This window comes from Lepidochelys kempii, chromosome 1, assembly GCF_965140285.1.
Source record: "Lepidochelys kempii isolate rLepKem1 chromosome 1, rLepKem1.hap1, whole genome shotgun sequence".
Classification (NCBI taxonomy): Eukaryota; Metazoa; Chordata; order Testudines; family Cheloniidae; genus Lepidochelys; species Lepidochelys kempii.
Genome location: NC_136380.1, coordinates 218,076,170 through 218,090,937, shown reverse-complemented (window position 1 = coordinate 218,090,937; position 14,768 = coordinate 218,076,170). Strand labels below are relative to the sequence as shown.

Here is a 14,768-nt window from a genome sequence, read left to right as displayed (position 1 = left end):
ACTATCGGGGATGGTCTATGGCTTGAACTTGCGGGGAAGTATTTTTTGTTTCTACTGTGGTTAATCCATGTTGATAGCTTACGCCTTTTGCTCTGCTTTCTCTATCGCCGTTTGGAAGCCTACCTGATCACTCAGCCGGCGACAGGAATGAATTTTAAACACTGTTCCAGCTAGTGTTTTCTAACACAGTCTGACCTTGTCTACGCTGCTGTAGGTGAAAGAACAGAGCAGCAAATACTTTCAGAGAAAGCCTTGAGCATAGAACGCCTAAGGTTTTGTTCTCTTGGACAGCTGCCATCTCAGGCTTTTTTGGGGTGACCATCTTCCCGTATATTAAGATGTGCACGTTATTTAGTGCCTGATGGCCTGTGATCTGCATCCAATAAAAAGCATATCTGTTTTCAGTTTATTGTAATGGTCCTTTGTCTGCACACACATGGCATCTGCTGAGATAGAACACAGAACCTTCCATGTAAGCCCCGGTCATTCCAGCTATTAGAATGGTTCTGTACCTGTAACAATCTAGCTCGAATCCTGAGAGGAGCAGCCATTAGAGGGAGATATGATCACAAACAGTTAGTCAGTTATTATTAATTATATTATTATTATTACTATTATTGCTCTTATAGTAGAATCTTGAGGTCTCGGCCGTGACTGGGCCCTCACTATACTAGGTGCTATCAAAACACATAGTAAAAGTCCCTGACTCAAAGACTCTCCCACCTAAATAGATAAGACAAACAAAGGGTGAGAGGACTTGTCTAATGCCACACAGCTAGTAAGTGGCAGCACCAAGGCTGGAACCCTGATCACCCGCTTCCCACTCAGCTGCATGAACCAGTGCACTTTGCTGCATTACACAATAGCCAAGCAAATGAACAAACACTTTGACATGCCACAAATAAACACTGCAGGGGGGGCTCCTTACAAATCAACCATGCTTTGTGGTGTCCATGCAGTTATTGTTTATTCCTTGACATCGAGGTGGTCACTATGGCTATTTTACAGCCCTCGGTTGTAGCCGCTGGCTTCACTTCTCAGGTCCAGCTGAACCAGGGCCGTCTACAATGGTTTCTTCCAACTGGAGCAGAAGCCACAGTGTTTCAGGTGCCTGCCTAGTTCAACCTTTCCACCAAACTCTGTCCCACAGTTTGTGTTTGGAAAGCCCCTGAAAGCACTGCTCGCAGTGACAGTGCTGCATATTGGGCTCGGCTCTGGAGGGTCTGCTGTGCATGGACACAGCAACATGGCTCTGTCCCAAACAATGCTGATGTATGAAGATGCTGAGTTGATGCCGAAACCGCCTCAGCCATTATGAACATCTTGTCCCTGCGATGGATAACTCACTAAGTCCTGTTCCCAAGGCTGTCAGCCAAGCCGTTAGAACCGGAGGGCTGTAACAGGGCAGCCTGGTCCTCTAAGGGCCAAAAGGCCTGAGGCCGGCCAGCCCTGTTTAAATTAGCCCCACCTCGTTGTATAGGGTATTGGACTTAGGCTGATGAAAGCCCAGCAGTCGGGGCCTGACTGGGGAGAAGAGTAGACAAGTTGCTTCCATTTGGGGCAAGAGGCCTGGCTAGGAATAGCAACTGTGTAGAGACCCTGGGTTTTGGGTTGCCAACATTGTATTTAAAAACACAGGACAGACCTCAGATGTCCCCAAGCTTAACTTGAACCTCTGGGAGCAAGTCCTTTCCCGCCACGCTCATTCTTCCGAGGGTTTCTCTCTCTCCAGCTCTGGATGCTGCAGAGAACCCAGGCCCTCTGCTGATAGGCCAGCAGTCGCTGTGAATCCCGTTCAGGTTCTGCACAGCCACCAGATAGAGTGGCCAGATGCCTGGTTTTATAGGGACAGTCCCGATATTCAGGACTTTGTCTCAGATAGGTGCCTATTACCCCTCACTCCCATCCCGATTTTTCACACTTGCTATCTAGTGACCCTAGTACCTGAAGCCGAGTTGGAAGCTGCAGTTGCTGGTCTTTGCCTGCTGCAGCACTGTGCACACTGCTAGGGATGTGGGCAGAGACTCTGTGAGAGGGGAGGTTACACCCCTGGAGTAATGACCCCCCTGCCAGAGAGAGCCCCTTCCTGACCCTGGCCCTTCTGCACAGCTCCAGGGCACACAGCCCTGTCCTCATACCCTGCCAGACAGAGCCTGCACTGGGAAAGCAGACGGGGCCACTCTCAAGGGCTGGAGTCAGCAGAGGACTCTGTCCAGCCGGGGGCCAATATTCAAGGGTGCATCTTCCCACTCCCCTCCCAACCCTGTCCCTTGAGCATGGCCCCATGTGCTTTTCCTGTGCAGCACTGAAGGACCTGGGTTGAGAGGAGAGTAGATAGATGCTCCTGTGAGTATTGGCCCCTTGCTGTTGAAATACAGGATAAAAGGCATCCCCTACTGTGATGAAGTGGGGTTTTTTTTTTCCTTGGTTTTTCCAATGGTTTGCATGCAGAGGGGGTGGGACTCAGTTCCCTGGGTGTTACTGGTTTAACGAGGTGATGCGAGAGGGAGTTTGTTGTTACAGACGACTGGCGACGGAACTTGAGACCCCAGCCAATGGCCTGGAGAATGGCCACCCCAGCAACTGGTGACCTGGTGACCGGGAGACCCAGCTCAGGAGTCACAGCCGGTTCTGGCCAGTGGGAGGATAATGGGCTATGAAGAGAGGGCCCTGGTGACCTGACCAGCTGGTTCCAGCCAGAGGGGGCCAGAGGATGGAAGACAGGAGAGGAGGCCCAGGCAACCCTGTTTACCTGGGTAGAAGACAATGGACAGAGGCAGGACTTGGGGGAGGTGATATCAGATACCCAGCTGGAAAGCACGGGCGTTCGGGACTGGAGAGAGAGAGAGCAGGCAGAGCCCACCTGGATGCAGGGGAGACTTGGATGTGCTGTGCTGTGCTGAGGGAGGCCAGGCCTGAGGGCTCTGAGAGTTTTCTATGCTGTGGTCAGATGCTCAATAACCCCTCCTGTTTACGCTGGCTGAAAGTCGCTCCGGTCTAGGGAACAGGGTTGCATTATTCACTCTGGGAGTGGAGACCCCCGGGGTCCAGAGCAAGTGAACTCCCTGAGGGGGCCCACAGTGAGAGACAGGTGTGCTAAGGCTCAGAGAGGTGCGGATCCAGGAGGTGGAGGGGTTTAACCCCCAAGAGAGAGTGGACTGCCGAGAAGGGCTGTCTCACTGAAGGGGGGTTCCACCCAGAGACCATACGAGGCCAAGAGTGGGCATGACCTGTGAGTCCATGACACCTACTGATTTAGTACAGGACAGGCAATTTTCTATTTAAATAAGGGACATCCCTTGTAATATAGGACTGTTGGCAACCATACCTGGGTAACAGAGTTGGTTCTTTTTTCTGGTGCTGGTTTTGGACTTGGGCTAATGGGCTCTGTTACCCTGCAAGGGGGGGAGAACATAAATGTGACCTGGCCTGTGACCCAGACCTCAAGAGCCCCAAGGATAGGGTTGCCAACTTTCTAATTGCACAAAACTGAACACCCTTGCCCCGCCTCTGCCCCACCCCTTCCCCAAGACCCCACCCGTGCCCCGCCCCATCTCCGAGGCCCTGCCCCCACTCACTCTATTCCCCCCTCCCTCTGTCACTCGCTCTCCCCCATCCTTACTCAGTTTCACTGGGCTGGAGCAGGGGGTTGGGGTGTGGGAGGGGATGAAGGCTCTGACTGGGGGTGTGGGCTCTGGGGCAAGGCCAAGGCTGAGGGATTTGGGGTGCAGGAGGGGGCTCCGGGCTGGGAGCGAGGGGTTTGGAGTGTGGAAGCAGGCTCAGGGCTAGGGCAGGGGGTTGGGGTTGCAGGACGGGGTGTGGGATCCAGGAGGGGGCTCAGGGCTGGGGCAGGGGGTTGGATGCGGGCTCTGGGAGGTAATTAGGGTGCGGGAGGGAGTTCCGACCTGGGGCAGGAGGTTGGGGTACATGTGAGGGTTTGGGCTCCAGCTGGGCAGCACTTACCTCAGGCGGCTCCCAGTCAGCACCGCAGTGCGGTTAAGGCAGGTTCCCGGCCAATGGGAGCTGCGAAGCTGGTGCTTGGGGTGGGGGCAACACGCGGAGCCTCCCTGATTGCACCTGCACCTAGGGGCTGCAAGGACATGCCGGCCGCTTCCAGGAGACATGCAGAGCCAGGGCAGGCAGGGAGCCTGCCTGAGTCCCACTGTACCACCGACCGGACTTTTAACGTCCCCATCAGCACAGGGTCCCTTTTTGGCTAGGCATTTCAGTTGAAAACCAGACGCCTGGCAACCCTACTCAAGGAGGAGAGTGAGGCAGAGAGACTGTAATGCCAGGTTTTGCAACAAGGGGTACTCTGGGACAGTGAGTTGTGTTACACTGCCTTTCCAATTGCACGCAAATGGGTGATGGGATTGGCTAAACGCTGCTCCCTGTCCAGGCCCTGCCCTGCCCTGCCCTCCTCTCCTCTCAACCTCCTCTCCCTGGTACCCTCTCTACCATTTCTGGGGAGGAGTAAGAGCCCCTTCCTGTTAGGGAACAGGAGAGCCTCTCTCTCTCCCCCGCCCCCCACCCCCAGCAACTGGGCATGCGAACAGGTCTCAGCATTGGTTCCTTCTGCCTTCCTCCCAGTGAGTAGCTCAGTGGTGACTTTGGGTCCCTCTGCTGGCAAAAGTGCTGCAACTGTTTCACGCTGGGATTGTATGCCACTGCTCATGATACTGCCGCTTTTCATTTGATACCCCTGGGACTAATGAGCCAGTGATACTGACATCAGGGGAAGGATGTGCAAGACCAGGAGGCTGACTCATGGGAAGTGGGTTATGCTGTATACTCCCAGTTCAAACCCCGGTTAGAAGTGCCTGTAAACAATCAGCAACCAAGTCTAAAAAGCATTTTAAATGTGATTCTGGCCCCATTCACTCTGGTCAATCAAACCTCCTGTTAGCTGGAGCTGTGCTTAAACATAATTCCCTAACTCAGTGGAAAGTTTGTTGTAGACAGGGCCCTTAGGGACAGAGAATGCCCAGAGACAGGGTATGTCTATGCTTCAAGCTGGAGGTGCAAATTCTAGCTTGAGGAGACAAACCCGTGCTAGCTCTGATCAAGGTAGTGTGCTAAAAATAGAGTGTAGTTGCAGTGGTGGGAGAGGCTAGCCACCCCAACTCCAGACCTAGCATCGTGGATGGGTACATATATGGGGCAGCTAGCCCCTTACGCCACCAAAGCTACAGTTTATTTTTAGCGTACTAGTTCAATCAGAGCTAGAATGGGTATGTCTTCTTGAGCTGGAATTTATACCTCTATCTTGAAGTATAGACATACCCACAGGCAGCTGGCATAGCAAAGGAGCTTCTATATAAGCGAGATTAAGGACAACTATGTAGGTAATAAAGGAGAGGAGATAGTCTATAGAGTAGTGAATGGAACAGGTAATAAATGATAATGAAGTCAGAGGATCCTGTTTACACTAGCAGCTGTAGTCATACGAGTGAAGGTAAATATCACCAGGGCTATCAATCCTCATGCTTCAAGGTATGAACTAATCAGCTGGAGTCAGGAAGAAATTTCTGCTGAAGGGGAAATATTGGTTATTGACCTTCTCATAAGTGTTGTTCTTCGAGATGTGTTGCTCATGTCCATTCCAATTCAGTGTACGCATGCCGTGTGCACGGCAGCTGGAAGATTTTTCCCCGAGCAGTATCCGTCGAGTCGCACACCTAATTGGAATTGACATGAGCAATAACTCGAAGAAGAAGGTTTTGTGCAATGAGATGCATTGTGGGTATCTTACACAATACTCTGAAGCATGCATCATTGGTCACAGAATTGGAGACAGGATGCTGGACTAGTTGGGCCATAGGCCTTTCCTGTGTTTCTAGAAGTTCTGTCTAAACAAACACATGAGCTTGAAATCTCCCAGGTCCTGAGAATACATTTCTATGGCTGGTGTAGTCAGTCCCAGATGAGTTTATGGGACAATCAGACATTTTAGGGAGAAGAGAGAAATCTTCTTAAACCTCATCTGGAATGCACTGGAGAGATGTTTACTTGTATAAAAATGTGATTCTTAGGTGATGCAATGTATCTGAGTTACCCATATTTCTGAGTTTAGATGGTTCAGTAGGTTCTGCTTGGGTTGTGAAAAAATATATTCCATCCCCATCCCTTCTTCAACTGGACACTGGTACATTCCCATCACCAAAGCAGGGTGTTTTCTTACTAAGGAATTATTTTCTCAGAGTGAAATCTTAGATGGCACATGAGTCATTCTAGTCCTCAGTGGCCACAACTAAAACTCCGGATAAACTGGTTTAATCAGCTGGGAAAACAAATGCCCTAAAGAAATTATAGGAATCCCTAGATAAAATACTGAAATGGCACAGGGCCCCGCTCATCAGGAATGAGTTGCAATTGCAGAGCAGCATAGGAAGTCCAGGACTGGGAGTGCTGCACATCAGTATTGAGGGACATCAGCAGACCTGAGCGGGGATCTCAGGAGTGGAATAGCAAGAGGTGCTGCAGGGCAGGGAAACATTGAGGTATATAGGCAGAGTTGTGTTGAAGGCCCAGAACTGGCTGCAGGTCAGGATGAAACAAAAGGAAAAGCAGAGACAAATAAGCCAGAACACATGAGTTGCCAAGACTCATCAGAAATAAAGTTTTCTTTTAATGTTTTGATGTGCATTACATGGACTATAATGTTTTGACAGTGTTCTCCCAGGGGAATTCCACTTACAATCCCTGCATGCAGTGTGAGATTTAAGCAATAGCAAAGGTTTCTAATGCATTCCCCCAAACTGTGTGAACATGAGACTTAGATATACTGTACAGTAACTATGTAATATATTTATATATCTATATATGTTTACATTCAACTCTATATTCAGAGAGGAGACTTGGTCTAATTCCATTCCCAAGAGCTCCTTCTAACATTTTTATCTCCACCCACCCTCCTCCAATTGGCAGGAGTCTCTTTAAGGCCCTGATCCTGCACCATAGAAGTCAATGGGAGCAGGATCCTAGCTTTAAGTCATCTCTTCCCAATGTAGCAGGCATCTGCTCTCTGTATGAACTCATCCTCTACATAGGGCAAAGCTCTGCCCCCTATGTTGTGAGTCTCTATTTATACAGAGGACCTCTGCCTTCTACGAAAGAGAACTATGCCCCTATAGTTCCCAGGGATGGGTAAACTCCCTGTTTGCCTTGGAACTCATTCCCCCGTATAGTGGGTCTGTAGAGAAAAATTCAGCCCCTGTAGAGCAGAGCCCTGCCCCTGCATAGGAAAAATCTGCCCCTATCTTGGGGTATCTTCCTCTAAGTAGGATGTAACACAGCTTCGCTCTGTACAAAGTAGACATTTGTCTGCTATGAAGAGGCTTTTGTGTAGGGCAACTTTACCCTTATATTGCAGAACTCTTCCTGTATCTAGCCATCTCTCCTCTTTATTGTGTCACCCAGGCCATATACAGCAGAATGCTGCTCCTACCGAGTGGAATTATGCCCAATATATCAGGAGGTGGGGAACCAAACAAACTGGCCTTCCCTTATAGTTGGGAACAATACCTTTGTTAGAGACTGAGCTCCGCCTACTCTCCTCCCCACCCCTAGCTGTAGTGAGATAAACTACCTAACTGAGTGGCCCCAGCTGACCTTGTTGCCATAGTTAAGTTGCACTGCTACAGTGATTAAGACCCTTCAGTATTGTAACAGGTGGCTTGCCTGGAAGCTGGAGAGCCTGGGCCTAAAACAATCCTGATGATGAGATGAGCCTCACCTGAGGGGAATCAGGTATGCTAATATAAAAGGCAGCAGGCTGCTGTAGGGCTCAGGTTGAGAGTGTTAGTGAGGGGGCTGTACTAGAGGGCTTTGTGCTAGCCAGTGTGGGTGATTTTGACTTTAGAGGGGGATGCATTAGGGACTGTTTGGGTTATTTTGTGATTAAGGACTCTGAGGTCTGTGAGCTTTGTTTGACATTAAGCCAGACCGAGAAAGGAGTGAGGTTAGCCACAACAGAGACAGGGGGGCTTAAGGGACCTGTAAGAGATAAGGGGCAGGGTGCCTGCAAAGCAGCCCCTGGCCAGGATGGGGTGCTAGTTAAGTGACCACACCACTGTATATTTCACAAACCTCCTCCACTCTGCCCCAGACCACAGTGGAACAGCCCAGTGCTAGGGGGATGAAATCCTTTCCACACAGCTGGCTTATCTCTGCATGTGTGCCCACTCCTCTGACCATGGGGCTCTCATCCCCTTGCAGTGTGCAATAGGGCCCAGTCACAGAAGCAGCAGAAAATCCCAGGCACCCTACCAGTGCCCAATAGTTTATTCCCTCTCTCTTTCCCTGTGCTAACCCAACACGCATTTCCTGCCTCCTGCAAGAGCTCCTGGTGCTGGGGTGGGAGAGGAATTCCACAGAGACTTTTCAGGCAGGTGTGACATTGTATTTTGTGTGTATAAACCTGGGTTGAGCCAAGACTTCCCCAAATTATCCAGGACAAACCTGTTCTTTACCTGAAAGACCCAAATGTTCCATGTCCCTCACCCTAGGAGGTACCAAGATCCTAGCCCACCTCCATGATGTGCCAATTCTTCAACTTTGCCCTTCCCTGGCACAGGAGCTCAACTTGCCAAACAGATTGCCTCTAACTGGCATTTTCTTGGATTGTTTGCAGTGATACCTTTGCTGTGGGTCCCCTGGGCGTGGAATAGAGCTGGGAGGAGAGGAGAGGGTGGCCTAGGAGGCAGATGGGTACGCTTCTCAATAAATGTTATGTTTGTATTGTGAAAAATAGATTGCTCTGCTAAGCAAAGATTCTTCATTGGCTACTGTTCCTATGACAGAGGCAGATAGCTTGTAACAAAGGGATTCAAAGCTTCCCAGAGGTGGTTATAAATGAATTACTGCCCACAGGGCCTGTGAGACTTGTCTTGGATTGTAGCTCGGGGTTGTCAAGGTTTAATTCTCAGTCCCAGACTTGTCATTTCCCTGGCACTGAGAGCAGTGTAGAGACGGGGCATGGAGTTTCCTGGGGACTAACAGTAGGCTGCCAGGTAGTAAACTGCTCTCTCAGTCCCCTGAGACTGGGCTGGGATGTTCTAAGGACTTTCACTCTGATGCCATGCAAGAACCCCAGATTTGATTCCTACTCTTGAACTTTCTTGAAATGTTACCAGAGTGCTGGTCCTGAGGATCCTTGACCATTGGGGGCTGGAAGAGCTACAGGGGCTGGGCCCAGCATCCTAGGATTTAGTGAGTTGTGTAGTCACACAGGAGGCCAGGACACTCAGGTTCGCTCCATCCAAGGAGCGCTGTGGTGACCAGGTCTGGGACTCCCAAAGGGCTTGCACATTGTAGGAGACCTACATTCTGTCCCCACCTTCATCTCTCTCTTGGGGGAACGGGGGGGAGAAAAGCAAGAGAAGGAGCAGTGCAGTTATAAAAACTTCTGGGAAATAGGCTGATCACGGCCTGCGAGATCAAGTTTGGGATAAAAGACATGAGCACCCTTTAGAAGAGACAGCAGCTACTAGCAGAGAGAGGACCCGATGCACTGCAGCACCTGAAAGGTGGGGTGGAGGGAGTGAGCTTGTGTTGCAGGAGGGTTAGTAGGACTTGTTTGGGGTTGTAGATGACGGGTTGACAATGATTCTCTTCTTCCCTTTCCCCCTCTCTCTCCTACTGTTTGTAGTTCACAGAGCATCAGGCTTATTCAGCTCCTTGTTCTGGCCCAACCGGCAGGGAGGGCCTCGGGGCTGACCGGAGCGGCGGATGCGTCGCGGTGGGAGGCCAGCCAGCTGACGGCAGATCTCATCTGGAGACAAAGAAGAGAGTTGCAGAGAGACACAAGACTGAGGATTAGGGCTTCATTCAAGCTCAATTCATCACATGAACAACTAGCAATACAATCTTCATGTTGTCCATATAAACTTGTGGTGGACACTGATTTAAATGGGACAGAGAAGCGAATCCTGAAGCCTTTACTCAGAATTCATTCTGGCCTTATGCAGGCACCATTCACACTGAAGTCACTGGGAGTTTTGCCTGGATAAAGACAGGGCTAGATTCTGCTCTCATTTACATTAGTGTAAGTCAGAAGCCACTCTTTTAAGCTCAGAGGAGTTGCACCAGATTTCCCCTGGTTGCCTTTCAGTAAAGACTTGCCCAGGATTTGCAGAGTCTAATCTATTGATTAGGGAACACCATGTAAATTCCAGGTGAAACCAAGATCTTTAAAACCCACTGCTAGAGCCCGCTTAAACTATTTATTTTGCTACTGATTTGATCCATTCCCAGTGTTTCTCAGTGTTAATACAGAGCTTTGTGGCACTTCAGATCTGGATCTACATGTGGATTTTGCAGCTGAGCTGCTTCCTATCTTTCTAATTGTTCAGATCCAAGGGTTTGGTTTGGCCTGTCTCCCCTGTCCCCAAATTTTGGGGATGTTTGAGTCTAGATCAGAACTCTCTGCTCTGGCCCATCTCTAGAAGTTCATATTAACTTGGGATTAAAGTTGCAATTTCTATCAGGGAAGTGACTCTGCAAATCCTCAAATTCCAGCTTCTTCCTTTTGTGTTGATTTCAGCTTGGTTTACAAATCAAGAGGAGTTTTCTAAAACCTGCTGTCTCATTCTCAAAACTGGGACCTGAAAATCCAGGTAAGCTCTCTCTGCTTCTTGCATCACAACCAGCAATAAAGTTTCCTTAATGGGAAGCCAGCTAATGATTCTACTGATAATGCACAAGGCAGAATAAATCCTTGCTAGCTCTCCCATAGCTTTATGGGCTCTCCAGGACTAACAGCAATAAAAACATGACTGTTGATACTGGTCTACAGGCACTTCTTTTACTGCTTTTACTATACCCATTTAGAAACAGACATATTTTTAAAAGTGCTACCCCATGGTATGGACAACATGATACTCCTGAAGCAGCCGGCTGCTGGCACGTCTCCACACGCCCCTGGCACGGGAGGGGAGGCGGCTCTGTGCGCCACACCCCTGCTACAGGCAGCCCATGGAGACTCGCTGCCCCCGTCCCCTCAAAGGGCACACAGAGATGTGCCAGCAGCAGGGCTAAGGCGGCTCCCTGGCTGCTCTGCCTCCCCCCAGCAGCTTTGCTCTCAGAAGGGGCTGGCATGTCCCTGCAGCCCCAGGGGGGAAGGAGTGTCTCTGCGCGCTGCCCCCACCCTGAGCATCAACTCCAGAGGTCCCATTGCCTGGGAACTGCAGCCAATGGGAGCTGCGGAGGCTACACGTGTGGACAGTGGTGCGCAAAGACCCCCTCTTCCCACCACCCCCCGGCCTAGGAGCCACTGCCAGAGGGGTGTATGTGCCGGTCACTTTGGGAGCTGCGCTGCCTCCCCCACCCCAGCCTGGAGCCCGCACCCAAACTTCCTCCCACACTTCTGCGCCAGCCCAGAGCCCGTCCCCCCCCTCCCTAGCGCACCCCACCCCCCTGCCCCAATCAAGGTATCTCGCTTTATTTTCATTTACTTCCCATTACTTATAATAGAGGAGGAGGATGAAGAAAAAAGAATGAAAATTTGTGTGTGTGTTGGGGGGGGAGATGAGAGACTGTTTTTTCTTGGCTGGGTCCTGAGGGTGGGCCCCCAAAAATGAAGCTGTGCACAGGGCCTCACTAACTCTAAGGTGCTTATATAAGGCTGTGTCTACACTGCCACTTTCAGCATTAAAAACTCTAGTCGTTCAGGGGTGTGAAAAAACACACCCATGAGCGACAAAAGTTTTAGTGCTGAAAAGCACCAGTATACATAGCGGTTTATCGCCGGGAGCCGCGCTCCCAGCGATAAAGCTACCACCGCTCGTTCAGGGTGGGTGTTTTAAATCACCGGGAGAGCTCTCCCCTGGCGATAAAGCGTGTCTACATTGCCCACGTCACGGCGCTGCAGCAGCCGTGCTGAAACATGGGCAGCGTAGATGTACCTTTACTATAGTTTATAGATCTATAGCTTATTCCTGTAAATTTGCCCAAATAAGCTATACTAGCATAAGTACTTGTATACCACTATAACTGCATCCACACTAGAAGGGTGGGATGGCCTTTTGAAACTGGCATGGTTAAATTGGTACAAACACTGTGTGCATACAGGTTTTAGTCAAATCGGCAACTGGATGGGAGAATAGAAAGTGGGAATGGGAGAATCACTTTTCTGGTTAAAAGAAAAGGAGGACTTGTGGCACCTTAGAGACTAACCAATTTATCTGAGCATGAGCTTTCGTGAGCTACAGCTCACTTCATCGGATGCATTCAGTGGAAAATACAGTGGGGAGATTTATATACATAGAGAACATGAAACTGTCTCAGTGTGTATGGTAACACCCATTGTTTCATGTTCTCTATGTATATAAATCTCCCCACTGTATTTTCCACTGAATGCATCCGATGAAGTGAGCTGTAGCTCACGAAAGCTTATGCTCAAATAAATTGGTTAGTCTCTAAGGTGCCACAAGTCCTCCTTTTCTTTTTACGAATACAGACTAACACGGCTGCTACTCTGAAACTTTTCTGGTTATAACTCACACTTCAGGTTTCTCTGTATGTCAAATTGCTGCTCAAGCCAAGGTGTGACTCTAGTAATATGCTAACCCACAATCTGGGACTTTAACTAAGCTTCTGCAGTGTACACACAGGCCATTACTGCACAGCTAGCTGGGGCACTGTAGATTCACACCCTGGACTGCCATGCAGTAACTTGCCATGTAGGCAAGCCCTGAGGATCAAATCCAGACCTGCTGTAACTTGATGCAATGACACTGTCTTTTGTGGAGTTGCACCCTTTTACACCAGGGCTACCCCTGTCCCTTTAACATTAATTTAGACACCATATTATTGGCTGTGAATGCTAGCATAATCAATTACACCCTGCATGCAAGAAGTGCAGTTTATACATTTATACATTGCAGCTCATGTGTGTAAACAGCAGAATTAGGCCTGTCACAAGGATGGGAACCAGCCTCATCTCTGCCAGACTTAGCCCACCTCTGCAGGAGGAGGAAATGAATACAAGGGTCATAGGATGGGGAGCATGGGAGTGAAAACAAGGCCAGCTAGGGGATATAAGGGCAGCCTGAGTTCAGTCAGAAAAGAGACTCCAGGAAGAGCAAATCTGGGAGTGACTGCTGCATTAAAGAGCTGAACAGCTAGAAAAGGTCCATGGAGAAGGCCTAGGCTGTGTAGCTCTACACATCTGCTTGGTGGGTCTGGGAGGGAGACCTGCAGGGAACAGGAACCTGCTAGAGGAAAGCCTCAGCAGTGACAAGACTAAGAAACCTGGATGAACAACTTATGGTGTTTTGAACTTTAATAAACCAGACTCTCAAAAGGGAAGGGTTAGTGAGACTCTCAGTGTGAAGTCTGATTAACTAAGGAAGATGACCAGCTGTAGTCAGGGCCCAGGGAAGAGACACCCAGGGCAGTTTGACAGGCAGCAGGAATCTTGGAAGCTGGCTACTATGAAGCAGATTCTGGAAGCAGGGACAAGGAGAGGAAAGAGTCTGCTAATAATGTTTCTGGTGTGGAGAAGTGGGACACACCAGGAAGGTCTGCTCTGGTAAGAGCTGTGACTTTGGGGAAATGGGCTATGTTCACAGGAAAGACTGTGTCCACGGTTGTGGGAGAGCCTGGAGGATACAGGGAAATATCTCCCCCAAATAGAGAGGTAAAAGGGAAGAGGTTGCATCAGGTTCCATTTTGTAGACTGCACAGTGTAGGTTACAGGGCCACTGTAGTAGGGGTGGGTGTGGGTTCCCCCATGATACCACCTTATAAGGTGGTACAGCCACCCCTGTCACTAAGAAGGGAGTGAGGGGAGCCTAGGAGGGTTGGAAGTTGAGCCCCAACCTCTTTAAAGGCCAGCCCACCTTGTGCCACTGCCCCATCAACCACTAGTTCCCCCAGAGAGAAATGTCACTTGACAGGCACTGTAGTTTCTTATAAAGGAAAGCACACCTGGACAAGACTGCTCCCCTTCCCCACAGAGCTCTGCTCTGCTGCTCCTCCGCCCAGCCCAGCTGTCACTCACCTTGCATGAATTCATCCTCCTTGCAGACCACACGAGAGCACACCTCCTTGTTTATTATGTACATGCGACGCACACTGAGGGGGTGAGTGGCCACCAGAATCATGTCAAGGATGGGAGAGAAACAGAGAGAGACTGAGATTCATGAGAACAAAAAGTGATATAGGTAATAATCCTTCAAACAAGGAGGCAAATCCTGAGTTCCAGTCAGCCCCTACTAAGGGAAAACCCCTATTGATGTCAACAAGGCATTTTGCCTGTGTAGAGACTTCAAGATTTCGCCCAATACATAAATAATAATTAATAGCTCACAGAACATTTTACAACTTCAAAGAGTTACAAATATATTCAGTATTACACTGCATTAGATAAGAACCTCAAGTACACTCTTAGGGTTCACTTCACGCACTTTCCTTCCCTTGTAGGGACTAGAACTAGGGATAGAACCCCTGTGTCTCCATAGAGAGCACACTTTCTGAGCTGGATGTGCTCTTTGTCATAGTGACTTGGTTTTTCTCCCGGGGATTGCAGGCTTCTTACCTGGTAACACACAGGTAACTGATACACTGTTTCACAGGTTTGTGGACGGAGTACAGGCGTGTGCAAGGGAACTGCTCCTCACGGCATTCTGGGAAACACACACAGGTGAAAATGAATGACAATGGTGGTTGTGATGTGGACACAAGTTCACTAGGCACTGGACGGCAAGCCTCAATTCATTTTACAAAAGCCTCCAAACTGGATTGGATCTACTGCTCAAGAGATTAAA

The 14,768-nt window shown here is 49.5% G+C and overlaps 1 protein-coding gene across 3 annotated transcripts in view; it reads right to left on the bottom strand.

Annotated features, from left to right (window-relative positions):
• Positions 1-6,595: 6,595 nt before the first annotated feature.
• MFAP5 (microfibril associated protein 5) overlaps positions 6,596-14,768 on the bottom strand; it is a 44,356-nt gene continuing 36,183 nt past the window's right edge. For all 3 annotated transcript variants that reach the window (XM_073313684.2, XM_078849045.1, XM_073313675.2), the window contains exons 8-10: positions 14,540-14,627; positions 14,003-14,076; positions 6,596-9,772 (exon numbers count right to left, since the gene is read on the bottom strand). In XM_073313684.2, coding sequence (XP_073169785.2) covers positions 9,651-9,772; positions 14,003-14,076; positions 14,540-14,627 — 284 coding nt within the window. In that variant the 3' untranslated portion in view covers positions 6,596-9,650. The remainder of the gene's footprint in view (positions 9,773-14,002; positions 14,077-14,539; positions 14,628-14,768) is intronic.